This window comes from Oryx dammah, unplaced genomic scaffold (genome assembly GCF_014754425.2).
Source record: "Oryx dammah isolate SB20612 unplaced genomic scaffold, SCBI_Odam_1.1 HiC_scaffold_11, whole genome shotgun sequence".
Lineage (NCBI taxonomy): Eukaryota > Metazoa > Chordata > Mammalia > Artiodactyla > Bovidae > Oryx > Oryx dammah.
This window is the reverse complement of record NW_024070195.1, coordinates 6,671,313-6,685,269: the sequence shown is the minus strand read 5'-3', so window position 1 is coordinate 6,685,269 and position 13,957 is coordinate 6,671,313. Positions and strand designations below refer to the sequence as shown.

The following is a 13,957-nucleotide window of genomic DNA, read 5'->3' as shown; positions in this document are numbered from 1 at the left end:
GCCAAAGCTGATAGTGACTAAGACCTGAAGAATTCCACTTAGGGCCAGACCCTCACCAACTTAACAGAAGACTCTGCTGAAAAAATCGATAGAACTTGCCTTAACCAGCTGGGATGACACTTAAATGAACTAAACCACCCATAACCCAGATAATCACAATGGTGTGATCACTCATCTAGAGCCAGACATCCTGTAATGTGAAGTCAAGTGGGTCTTAGGAAGCATCACTACTAACAAAGCTAGTGGAGGTGGTGGAATTCCAGTGGAGCTATTTCAAATCCTGAAAGATGATGCTATGAAAATGATGCACTCAATATGCCAGCATATTTGCCAGCAAATTTGGAAAACTCAGCAGTGGCCACAGGACTGGAAAAGGTCAGTTTTCATTCCAATGCCAAAGAACGTGCAAACTACTGCACAGACTGCACTCATCTCACACGCTAGTAAAGTAATGCTCAAAATTCTCCAAGCCAGGCTTCAGCAATATGTGAACTGTGAACTTCCAGATGTTCAAGCTGGTTTTAGAAAAGGCAGAGGAACGAGAGATCAAGTTGCCAGCATCCGCTGGATCGTTGAAAAAGCAAGAGAGTTCCAGAAAAACATCTATTTCTGCTTTATTGACTATGCCAAAGCCTTTGACTGTGTGGATCACAAACTGTAGAAAATTCTTCAAGAGATGGGAATACCAGACCACCTGACCTGCCTCTTGAGAAACCTGTATGCAGGTCAGGAAGAAACAGTTAGAACTGGACATGGAACAACAGACTGGTTCCAAATAGAAAAAGGAGTATGTCAAAGCTGTATATTGTCACCCTGCTTATTTAACTTCTATGCAGAGTACATCATGAGAAACGCTGGGCTGGAGGAAGCACAAGCTGGAATCAAGACTGCCAGGAGAAATATCAATAACCTCAGATATGCAGATGACACCACCTTTATGGCAGAAAGTGAAGAACTAAAAAGCCTCTTGATGAAAATGAAAGAGGAGAGTGAAAAAGTTGGCTTAAAGGTCAACATTCAGAAAACTAAGATCATGGCATCTGGTCCCATCACTTCATGGCAAATAGATGGGGAAACAATGGAAACAGTGGATGACTTTCTATTTCTGGGCTCCCAAATCACTGAAGATGGTGACTGCAGCCATGATATTAAAAGATGATTACTCCTTGGAAGGAAAGTTATGACCAACCTAGATAGCATATTGAAAAGCAGGGATATTACTTTGTCAACAAAGGTCCGTCTAGTCAAGGCTATGGTTTTTCCTGTGGTCATGTATGGATGTGAGAGTTGGACTGTTAAGAAAGCTGAGCGCCGAAGAATTGATGCTTTTGAACTGTGGTGTTGGAGAAGACCCTTGAGAGTCCCTTGGACTGCAAGGAGATCCAACCAGTCCATTCTAAAGACCAGTCCTGGGTGTTCACTGGTAGGACTGATGTTGAAGCTGAAACTCCAGTTCTTTGGCCACCTCATGCGAAGAGCTGACTCATTAGAAAAGACCCTGATGCTTGGAGGGATTGAGGGCAGGAGAAGGGGATTACAGAGGATGAGATGGTTGGATGGCATCACCAACTCAATGGACATGGGTTTGGGTGGACTCCGGGAGGTGGTGATGGACAGGGAGGCCTGGCGTGCTGAGGTTCATGGGGTCGCAAAGAAGTCGGACACAACTGAGCAACTGTGGTTTCAACCACAGAGATTTAATTACCTACAGTCCTAGGCCCTGTTAGAGCCGTTTTTTGAAATAAGATAGAAATAAGATATAGTTTTAAGACTACTTTTGTTAGAAGATTAACTAAAGCCTACAGCCATACCACCCTGAACGTGCCCGATCTCATCTGATGATGGAAGCTAAGCAGTGTAGGGCCTGGTTAGTACTTGGATGGGAGATTAGCCAAGTGTTTTTTTTTTTGATGGGCTGAAACAGATTTAAAATAAAGGAAATGTCATTTTCCTGTCTTAACATTTCCTTGTCATCGACTGGAAATAGAACAGTTTAATCAAGTTTGGCAGCCCCTTTTTTTACCTTCTGTTCAGAGCCCTAAACCAGCATATGCATTATAGATACATATTTATCTGCAGCTTTTAAGCTTGTCTTAACATGCTTCCTGGTATGAATATCTTTTTATACTGTTATCAAAATGAACAAAATTCTCATTAATATTACTAGAACCACTTGAAGATGCCAAAGTAATGCAGGTTTTTCATTCTTCCCTCACTTAAATAGAAAATCTGAAAAATAACTCCTTTATCTACTTTTGGTAAGAAATGTGTTTAGGATTTTATATTAAGCCACAATATTTTGAGAAAGATCTTTACTCGCTTTACACAGCAGTAAAAATTATACCTTACAGGTCGCATGTGTGTGAGCTCAGTCATTATGTCGAGTCCAACTCTTTTGTGAGTCCTCTGGACTGTGGTCCACCAGGCTCCTCTGTCCATGGGATTTCCCAGGCAAGAATACTGGAGTGAATTGCCATTTCATTCGCCAGGGGATCTTCCCGACCCAGGGATCAAACCTCTGTCTCCTGCACTGGCAGACAGATTCTTTACCACTGAGCCACCTGGGAAACCCATATTATACATTAACATACTATATATCACCATAATATATAATTAATATTGCCTTTCAAAAAGTTTTACCACAGTTTTTTAAAAAAACCTGAAAGTGATTTTTCAGCTGTATGTTTTCTTCAAAAGAAGAAATTCCAAGCTTTTACTTAGGGGAAAAAAAAAAGTATATTTGAAAAAAAATTCCTCTTAGGAAAAATCTGGGATTCACTGCATCATTCATATTTTCTTCTTTTTTTTTTTCTTTTTTTCTGACATTTGCACTGTTTTTCTTTTCTTGGCTGACACCAGGCTGTTTCCCCTTGTTGGCTTATTACTGTCACCAGTTAAACTACATTTCTCTGCGTCTGGTTTTGGCTGTTTTTCTTCCTCCTGGACTGCGTGGGCAGATTCCTCTTTGTTGTGTCTGGACTCTTTACTTACTAAAACACAAGAGACAGTGTGTTTAAAGGCTGTTTTTCCCTCTAAAGTAAAATAAGTTGACAATAAAATGAAGTTATCTAGCACTCCTCCACCCTCAAGAGATAGCTTAAATGTTTTAAAAGATCGGTTTCACTTACCAGGAGCAGGCTCGGTGGCAGCAGGTGGGCTTTCTTTTGTGTCTGTCCTTCTGTCCAGCCACACCCCAAGACACGTCAGCCTGGCGTTTGTGTTTATTTCACACAATAGAGACGGGGAAACTTTCTATGATGTGAGAAAGAAAATGTGAGATAACATAAAGGAATTTTAAATAATTTTGTTTCCATAATCAAGTTACCTTAATTAAAAACTTACACAGCATTTTCTTGAGTATAAAAGGAATGTTGTTTAGAAAATACTTGTGACTTTGACTCATGATTGGTTTGACTATGCCCACCAATTTCTTAAGAAGCACTTCACTAAGGAAAGGTGCTGTTTGATCTCGTTCAGTTCCAGGTTTTAACAAAGAACCCTGCACAAACTAGGTACTCAACAAACCACACTCAGAGACTGTTTTGTAAGAGAATAAACCAAGACTCTGTAAGAGGGAGACTACCAGAGAATTTAAATGTGTAATTGTCTGGTTCAAAACTATTGTTAATTCTACAAGTGATAGAAAGTTCCCCATTATTTTTCTAGCAACAGCAGGATTTTTATCTAACAGAAGGTTATAGAGAAGATCATCAATACACAGAAGAGAAAAATATGCTGTTTCTCTGACTGAATGAGCAGGCGTTCTGGGATCCAGCCAGTTCAGACTCACCAATACCAACCCCTGGGGCAGCACTACGGAACCCTAATTTTAAAACCATGAATATCAATCATGCCTTAAAGAGATTTTAAACATGTAAAAGATCTGTACCCAATGAACCTTTAAGAAAATCCACCTCACTTAACTCAAGTCATACTGACAGCAAGACCTGTATTTGGTTTATTTATAGTGTTGAGACACTGACCTTGTCCTGCTTAAGCTTCCACATTTTGATGAAACCATCACTCGATGCTGTAACAAGAACATGATGCTCTGGAGTTTCAAAACTGAACATGTCTTTTACCCTAGGACAAAAACAGTGATACCGTCAAAGAGCCTCTCCTCCAGACAGTATGATGCTGCTAGAAAACTTTAGGCACAGTCTCTCGCCTTTTCCAGGCTTCAGGTGTTTCCAAACTGCTCAACAAACAGTGCCAAAAATTTAACATGCCTCACAATCCCATGAGTTGGTTGAGTCATTTTCAGGGTCTAAATTCCAAGATAGAATTGACTGTCAACCATACCTTAAGAAGGACTTGAAAAGATGATAGACAATTATAAATAATCAGATTATCAGGAATAAAAGGAATTATCAGGAATTAAAGGAAATAAAGATATTCAAACCCCCTCCACCCCAGGAAACTATATTGAGAGAAAGACAGAGGTGACCGAGGCCTCCTCCCCTTGTCCTCAGGGCCTACCACCCACCTTCTGAGCTACTATCATTTTCCTTCTGGATTATGGAGTAAACTAACTGGCCTCTGGCCTTCCATTTTTGCCCCCTAACAACTTTTTAAAAAATCAAACCATGTTATTCCCAGGCTTAAAATTCTACAGAGGTAGGTTCGGTTTCAAAATACAAGAGGGAGGAAGTGGCTGGGACATAGAAAACCCAACACCTGCAAAGGCACTCAAACTCCTTCCCACAACATGCCAGGCCGGCACGGTCTGGCTCCCTCTGACCCAGTGACAGTCTTCTATCTGTTCCTAAAATACACCAAGCTCTTTTATCCCTTAGGGCCACTGTGCCTGCAATTCTCTCCCTTTTAGAAATAGCTCCCTTATCCCGAAGGTCTCATTCCCCCTTCCCCGATCATCCCATCCAAATAAGTTACCTGTGTCATTCCCAAATCGTAATATCTATTCCCTTCCTGTTAGGATTACCTGAGTTCTTGTTTATCCTATTTGTTGCCCCCCAATAAGATAAGAGCCAGGAGAGTGCAAGCTCCTGCTGCAGTTTTTCATTATGGATGCTCAGCGAATACTTGTTAAACGAACAACCAAATATCCATGAAGAGCTATATGGCCTTGAAGAATAGGCTCCCTTCCCCAAAACTAGGCGGGTAGAAACTAGGGCCTGTCTAGTGAGCGCAGTATTGTATTTGTAAAGAGAGAATTCTTAAAACTAAACTATGATATAGAACAGGAAAACTAAGAGTTGTCTGGGACTCCCTTGGTGATCCCGTGGCTGAGGCTCCATGGTTCCAATGCTGCTGCTGCTAAGCCGCTTCAGTCGTGTCCGACTCTGTGCGACCCCATGGACTGCAGCCCACCAGGCTGCCTCGTCCCTGGGAGTCTCCAGGCAAGAATACTGGAGTGGGTTGCCATTGCCTTCTCCAATGTATGAAAGTGATAAGTGAAAGTGAAGTCGCTTAGCCGTGTCCAACTCTTCACGACCCCATGGACTGCAGCCCACCAGGCTCCTCCGTCCATGGGATTTTCCAAGCAAGAGGACTGGAGTGGGGTGCCATTGCCTTCTCTGACGCTCCCAAAGCAGGGGACCCAGATTTGACCTACATCGCACATGCCACAGCATGCTGCAACTAAGACTCTGTGCAGCCAAATAAATAAGCATTTTTAAAGAATAACTAAGAGTTGTTTGAAACATAAAAGAATATGCAAATAAAACACATTACATGATCACCATTTTACAAAATTACAGCAGAAAAAGCAGAAGCAGTCAGATAGAACTGGGTTGGTTCCCTTCTCTATCACCTAACAGGGTGGTAACCTTGGTCCGGTTATTAACCATTGACCCTGAGACTCACATCTGCCTTTAGAGATAAAGTGAGCGGTAACGGAGATGGAAGCAAGACAGAGGTCACCATGTCATTTATTTCTCCTGCAGGAAAAGCAGAGTGTAGGAAGAGGCCAGTGGACAGGCAAACAGAGGGAAAGAAGACGAGAGTGGTGAATTGAGGGTTCCAGGCCGCAAGTGTAATGAAGTTATTGAGAAAATAAGTCTTTGTGCCAATGACTAGTCCTGGTGACGACTTCACCACTTTTGCATCACTATCGCCAAGACAATATTCCCACCATCCTCTGGAAAAAAAATCAGTTATGCAGATATGTCTATTTCTGCAGTCGTTCACAAAAAAGTCTGCCTTATGAAGCTACTGCATTTATAAGAGACCCTCCACATACAAGCCCACAGAGATTAGTGTGTAAAAAAAAAAGGTACCTGTTTTCATGAGCTTTAAACTCAGAGAGCCATGTTAGGGAATCACAGTCAAAAAACCTTACAACCTCTTCATCTCCAGCCACTGCGAGGACAGATTCCTAACGGAAAAAAAACACACATTAACACCCAGAATGTCATCACCAATTCTGACCATCACCATATACACTCAACTCCCACCACTGACTTCCAATCACTCACTGAAAGAAACGCAACAGAAGACACTCTCCTCGCATTTGTGATGGTGCCACTGACGGATGCAGTGTTGAGCTGATAGACATCTATTCTGTTCAGTATGACAACTATGTACTTCTCTCCTTTTGGCGACCATTCCACTATGTGAGCATCTGTAAGTTACAAGAACAAAGCGGTTGTATTTCATAGATAAAAAAAGAAACTGATCGGGAGTCATAAAAAAAAATAGCAAATGTTTACACTGTGCACTTTCACACCCATTATCCCATTAAACCTTCACAGCAAATTTATGATGCATATTTTTATGAGTTAGATTTTAGACAAGGAACTGGTTTGAAGAATCATTAAGGTCATACAGTTCATAGGTGGCAGAGCCATGCCAAAAATCCCAATAGAAAGAGGAGGGAAAAAAAGTGACCTAAGGCCTATGCTCTGAGAGAGCGCCACCACCATGTAAGGAAATAACTGTAGGTGTGTGGACACGAGAACTTGTGTGTATACACATTCACAGCCTATCAAATTTTCAAATGCATTCTAAACAAAAACACTCACTTTGGGCTTCCCTGGTGGCTCAGTGGTAAAGAATCCACCGGCCAATTCAAGAGACATGGGTTCGATCCCTGATCTGGGAAGATCCCACGTCTCGGAGCAACTAAGCCTGTGCACCTCAGTTATCGAGCCCTCATGCCTTAGAGCCTACGCTCCACAACAAGAGAAGGCCCTGCCGTGAGAAGCCCGCATGCCGAAACAGAAGAGCAGCCTCTAGTCGCTACAACTAGAGAAAAAGCCCTTGCGATGACGAAGATCCAGCACAGCCAAAAATGAAAAAAAAAAAAAAAAGTCAAAGAAACACTCACTTTGTTTTATGTTTTTTATGAACGCCGATCTTCCTTCCACGAGATTCCATGTTCTGCAAAACAGGAAGCTCATTTACCGCATGATCACTGACTGACCAAGTGTAAAGCCAAGTTTAATGAAGACAGAAATGAACATTTACTACTTGGCCATTCAGAAGAACTACCTTCTTTCTTATGGCAATGCCCGATATATTTCTTATCAAGAAAGATTAAAATTCGCTCTGTTCCCACAGTCCTTTCCTCTGCTGAGTTCACTATATTTTCAAAAGGCTTCACTTCCTAAAATACTTCTTTATATAAGACCCCTCTCTACTCCACAGCCGACGACTGCAATGCAGCATGTGTGATTGAATTTAGAGCTTTTCATTTCCCCCCTCTTTCCTTATGAAAAGGTTCATAAGCGTTCAGCTTTACCCTGGTGTCTGACAATGGCAGACAGTATAGAAACGGTACCAACACCAACTTCCCTGGTGGCACAGATGGTAAAGAATCTGTGTGCAATGCAGGAGCCTTGGTTTGGGAAGATCCTCCGGAGAAGGGAAAGGCCACCCACTCCAGTACTCCCTCAGGACAGCTACTCCAGGGGGTGGGCTCTTAATTTTGAAGACCAAGACCACAGCTTAGTAAAGGTGCTCCTGGGCCTTCATGACTCACCTCAGTGTCTTATCTGTACCCACAGACAGGGCCAACTTGCCAGATGGGTGAATGGAAAGGAAGGTCACGTGTCCTCTAAAAGGAAACCGACAGTTAGCCCCCAGCTTGACTGGCACCTGGAGAACACTGAGGGCAGGCGGGACTCACTTGTGAGCTCTGATCACCTTCAGGCACTCCCATCTCCTCGCATCCCAGACACAGATGAGGCCGTCCTCAGCCCCGCTGATCAAGTGCCTGTTGCCATGGAACTTCAGGCAAGTGATCGTGCCTGTGGGAAAACCAAGCCCGACAGTCTCTGTTACGTGTACTCACGTCTACAGCTGTAGTGCCAAGCCAGCCACTGACCTTTCATGACTGAATGAGTGTGCCTATATTCCAGTAAACCTGCATTTACAGAATCAGGCCATCAGCCCAGATTTGGCCTGCAAACTGCTGACTTCTCTGGCTGCAAAGTCTAAATATTTATATTTTTTCCTTTTCAGAATAGAGCATGAATCCCTGGGTCAGTGCTGTCTCTGCACAAATCCGGGTCAGTTCTTCACATGGCCCTTTATACTGAAAGTCAAAGATCTGTGAGGAATAACTGTGCACACACCCCCTCTGAAAACCAAGAAAAATATGTGGGCCTATGTACTCCTCACAGTGGGAGACTCTAGCCATGTCTACTCACGTCCTCCTCCTTCACTGTTGTCTTATTTCTTATTTTGGAAATGTTGCTTTCCCACAGCTTCTACTATTTCTGCCCATGATTCTACCTGTTACCTGGAAAAGAGCTTATGTACTACCAGCCGTTTGAAAACAGCACTTGTACAAGAAATGAAGGAAATCAAGAATCCTGCTTCATTCATCCCCTATCTAAACTCTTCCCAGGTCAAACCCTTTCTTGAGGTTGAACACCTGTGCAGACCAGGTACAGACCAGACTTGTTCAGTTTATGTCTCCAAGCCCAAGGGACGGAGAAGCCTTCCTTGTACGAACTGGGACTAGGAGGCAGAGGAAAAGGAATGCGCACTGAAGTCACCCAAAGCTGAGCTGCTTCCGAAAAGCAAGACACTTGTCAAGTGGCTAAGCACTATCTCACAGGGCACTTAAGGAGGGCACTGATCACTCCAAATTTCTGCTATGAACAAACAGCAGACTCTCGGCTGGCGAGAACCTCTGAAATAGATGAAAGGTAGTGTAAAAAATGGGGTATTTGTCTTATCTGCCTGTTGTTGCAGAAAACTACTTCCCTCGGGCAAGATTTTCCAAACTGAGCACCTGAGTAAGAGGCTCTACTGTCCTGAGTTCTTCCTTCCCCTTCTTCTCCTGGAGCACACGTGAACCCCCTCCCTCCCTGTTGCCTGGGAAAACGCAGTGACAAGAGCACATGGTGCCCAACACTAGGGGCTTCCCCCGTGGCTCAGCTGGCAGAGCCCGCCTGCAGTGCAGAAGGCCTGGGTCAATCCCTGGGCTGGGAAGATCCCCTGGAGAAGGGAAAGTTACCCACTCCCGTATTCTGGCCTGGAGAATTTCAGACTATACAGTCCATGGGGTCACAGAGAGTTGGACACGACTGGGTGACTTTCACTTCACTGGGGAATTAACCACCTGTTGGGTCTATCTGTCCCTTGATCCTGCTGCTACCCTGCTCAACTTCACCATCAATGTGAAACCCCAGCCGTGACCAGGGGATCACTCCTCCACTCCAGTCCCTCACATGGCTATCCCCTGGAGCTTTTCCACAGTAAGTCTCCAGCTCTAAGAATCTATCCCCTGACCACAACCTCTTACCGTTCCAGCCCTTCCTGGCCTTCCTCCACTCACACTCACCTGCTTTATGTTCGGAGATCTGCAGATCCTTGATACCCTACTCTCTCTAGGCCAACAACCTATTCTTTCTCCAAAATCCTCTGTTCCCATGTAAATCAATCCTTCTCTCACACACACCAAGTAACGTTCCTTTGTCTACAGAACTGTGTGTAGCCTACTGCAAACAGATGTCCATCGACAGCTTCCAACTCCAGCAGGCAGGCTCTCTGCTAGTTCTGAGTCTCTCCCACACTCACACTGCCAACACTTTCCTCAGGCCTGCACTGCTCTCTGCCCCCATTCAATCCCGACCTCCTCCACTGAGGTCCCCTAGGATCTGACCCTACTACCCCTCCAGTCACCGCAACCTCTGTGTCGACCTTCTCAGAACACCGAGCGCCTTACATGTCCCCAAGCACACGTGGTCATAGAAGCACAGGCTGCAGCTACAGGCTCAAGTTCTGGTTTCAGCGTTTGCGACCGTGGGCAGTCCTGTGACACCTCCGTGCCTAGGCATCCTCTTCTCTGAGCCACAGCTGGCCTCTCCTGGCACAGCGCTGGGCACCTGGCCCTCCCCCAGAGGCAGCTTCTCCCATGGTGCTGCCACCGGTGCCCCTCCCACGGCCTGCCCCGCCCCGAGGATCCTTTTCTCCATCTTGCCAGTGTCACCTGCCCAACTGACCTCTTCTTATAAAACAGTTCATTTTAATGTCATTTTAAGGAAGCTTTCAGTGAAAACTTGCTTCCTCCTTCTGCCCCACTAGACTAAGTAAAGTGCTTCCATTCTGGCCCAATACACACTGTGAATAATGTAAGGATAAAGAATCACATTTTGTCCACTTCTGTATTTCCTAGCACAGAATCTGCTCATATGAGACACTAACATGAATTGTTCAGCTGAAGTTGAACCGTAAATTAATAATGCCTCAACACTGTTATCTGAAAGAACACAATTTTCTTACCGTTGTGATGCATGAGCGCCCCATGGTCGACTTTCTTTTTCATGTCATAAATGTGAATGGTTTCATCTTTGCTCCCAGTGACTACAAAGCGGCTGTTGACAGCCACCGCTGACAAGGAGGCAGTGTGGGCGTGATGGGTGAAGTCGGCCACAGGAGCCCATCTCTGCTGAAGGGGAAAGCACACGGTCAGTGAGCGCCACGGTCACAGCACAGCTCCCTACAGAGAGGCAAATGGCTTCATGATCCATGAAAACTGAATTGATTCTACAAACGGAGAAAAGCCAGGACAGATTCACAGAACTGAATAAAGAAGGGACAGTAAGAGAACGGCCAGGCAACACTGAGCACTGTGACTTTAAAAACAATTATGGAGACTGGACTGGGGCTTCCCAAGTGACTCAGCAGTGAAGAATCCACCTGCCAATGCAGGAGATATGGGTGTAATCCGTGGGTCGGGAAGATCTCCTGGAGGAGTAAAGGGCAATCCACTCCAGTGTTCTTGCCTGCGAAATACATGGACAGAGGAGCCTGTCAGGCTACAGTCCACGGGGGCACAAAAAGTAAGACACGACTGAGCAACTGAGCACATTTACAGACGAAGATTGGGCTACAGGGACTTTAAAATCTCATCCAATCCCTTAACTCCTCAGCAGGTCTTCTTATCTGTGAGCCTCTATACCATTCATTCACTCAAATGTCCAAATTTTGATATGAATTTATTCACTGAAACACTGAACAACTACTACGTGCTTCGCCCCATTTGACACAGTGAACGAAATATACAAAGCAGTGAACAAGAGAAAGAAAAGCACATATTCCAATGGAGCGTCATTCTGTAGGAATGACAAGACAGTATGACATCATACAGAGCAGGTAGCTATATAATGACAAGACAAATAAAGAAAAGTAAATAGCATTTGCATTAATGCCAATGTAACCTCTGGAGAATAACCAATAATGAGGTCTCAAGACCTCTACGCTTGCTGTGATGTAACTCTCAGATTGAACAAATGATATCTGCTCAGTGCAAAGAATGACTGTTGAATACACACACATATCCTGCCCCCCCCCATTAAAGGAGATGCATCATGAAGTATTAGCAAAACGAATAAACCAAGGAAGAAATAAATTCACCAAACTTGTTTGAATACACTTAGGAAGTGTTATAAATTAATTCCTAAAAACCGATAGCAATAGTCCTTCTGTCAATCAGGACAGAGCAGTCCTCTTTTGAGTAAAGGTGCAACATTCCTGAGGGGCTGCTGTGGCCATAAATCAGAAAATAACCTTTATCTGTACATCTTACAGAAGGAACATGCATCATCGGGGCTACGGCCTGAATAGCTTTCGAGGCAGTACTAGGTTAATAGTTAAGAGCTTTGAGTGAGGGGAGGGAGGCTCAAGAGAGAAAGGATATTCATGTAACTATGGCTGACTTGCGGTCTTGTAGGGCAGGATCCAACACAACAATGTACAGCAATCTTCCTCCAATTAAAAAATAAATTAAAAAAAAAAAAGAGCTTCAAGCATCGGAAACAGCTTGAAAGGTGAGTCCCAGGTCAGCCAATTATTAGCTCAGTGGCCTTGAACAAGCAGCTTAACCTATCTCAACTTCTGGATTCTCATCTGTAAAAGGGGGACAAGTACATCTGCCTCAGCAGGTTGCTGTGAGGATGACTTCGTGTCTGCAACATGGAAAGCACCATTATTACAAACAATAACACCAACAGTAGCGTCATCTTCTGAGTATTCAGAACACGTCACCTTTCAACCAGAGGCAGATGAATAACCACAGTACACAACAAAATAAAAGCAATTTAACTAAGTTACATACTTCCAATTTTCTGGTTAACTCAAAACTGACACCACAACATCTTCATAAAGAAGTATTCAATAATTTCTAGGAAATTATCTACGGAATTCCTTTAGAGGGAAAACAGTACTGGGCTAAAAATTAGATCTTGCTTCTAGTAAGAAATTTCTGAGTATTTCCTAACTACCTGAGTACTCCCAATTTACTTAACTTTTATATTCCTACACGTAGTAAAATACTTAACATTTCTGGTGTTGTTGAGTCGCGTCAGACTCTTTGCAACCCCGTTATCTTAACAGGACAAGCTCCACGGGGCTCTGTAGGCAAGAATACTGGAGTGGGTGGCCATTTCCTTCTCCAGCGGATCTTCCTGCACAAAAGACTGAACTCTCTTCCCCTGCACTGGCAGGCGGATTCTCTATCACTGAGCCACCAGAGAAGCCCACGATACTTATCACACTTTGTTGTAACCTTTTCTCTACATTATTTGCCTTCCTCACCATCTCCCCTCGTGGTTAAGCTTTCCAATGCAGAACCCATACCTATGGCTTCTTCGCACCTTCACTGCAAGTATTGGTCCTCCCTGGAAGGGCCCAATAATTAACTGGTGTCATTTTACCAACGAAGCGTTTACCTGAATCCAGCGCGAATAGTTTGCTAAAATTCCAGGACAAAAACTCAGGGAAAGAGTGAACTGTTCTTTCAACTTATGGCAACGACTCTTAAATTCATAATCGACGGCCCACAGGCCCGTTTGCAGAAACTCAAACTTGCTTTGTGCACCGTAGTCAGAATGTTCACTACAAAAGCCACATACCACGTCTTACTAAAGCTTTCTCCATGCTTCAAAAGGGTAAGTATATTCTAAGTATATGTGCTAAGTATATTCTATATGTATACTCTATACTCTAAGTCTCTTGATTTCATTCATCGATGAACCCCTAACACAGCAGACAGTGTGTTCCTCTGAGGTGCTGTTTACCTAGGCCGCTGGGAACCAGGCCTGACGCCCCGCCGCCCCACCACCCGCGGTCCCTGCGCGCGCGGGCTCTCACCTCGCGGTGGCCGTCCGCCTCGGGCTCAGGGTGTACAGCGAATCCAAAAAGGACCTGCTCGTAGCATCCAGCAACCACCTCCATCCAGCGGCGCACGCGTCTCCTTCTCAGCGAACCTGGCGCGGCGCAGAGCGGAAGTGACGAAAGCGGATGAGACGGGAAGGAGGGTCCTTCCCGGGTCGGCGCTCAAGTTACGTCAGGCCCGTGGGGCTGCCTTTTAGATGCCTGCATCCATGGGCGGGTGGGGCGGGTGGTTTCCGGCGGATCAGACGGAATTTCTAGACAACCAGGCGGAATTTTCAAGGAGGGAATAAGGAAGGACGCCTCTTGAAGAGGTTGCTCATTTCAAGGAGGAAAAAACCTGGGGGCCAACAAGCATTTTCGAGGGAGCCTT

General features: G+C 44.5%; 1 protein-coding gene across 2 annotated transcripts; it reads right to left on the bottom strand.

Annotated features, from left to right (window-relative positions):
- Window positions 1-1,898: 1,898 nt before the first annotated feature.
- PAK1IP1 (PAK1 interacting protein 1) lies at window positions 1,899-13,708 on the bottom strand. Of its 2 annotated transcripts, none has more exons than XM_040249236.1 (10): window positions 13,564-13,708; window positions 10,696-10,861; window positions 8,090-8,210; window positions 7,943-8,017; window positions 7,289-7,341; window positions 6,438-6,583; window positions 6,240-6,337; window positions 3,984-4,083; window positions 3,129-3,252; window positions 1,899-2,990 (listed from the first exon to the last, which is right to left on the bottom strand). In XM_040249236.1, exons 1-10 carry the CDS (start codon window positions 13,645-13,647, stop codon window positions 2,788-2,790), a joined length of 1,170 nt encoding a protein of 389 aa, XP_040105170.1. In that variant the 5' UTR covers window positions 13,648-13,708; the 3' UTR covers window positions 1,899-2,787. The 2 variants fall into 2 exon arrangements, with proteins under 2 accessions (XP_040105170.1, XP_040105171.1); XM_040249237.1 differs by having other exon boundaries at window positions 10,696-10,858.
- Window positions 13,709-13,957: the final 249 nt, after the last annotated feature.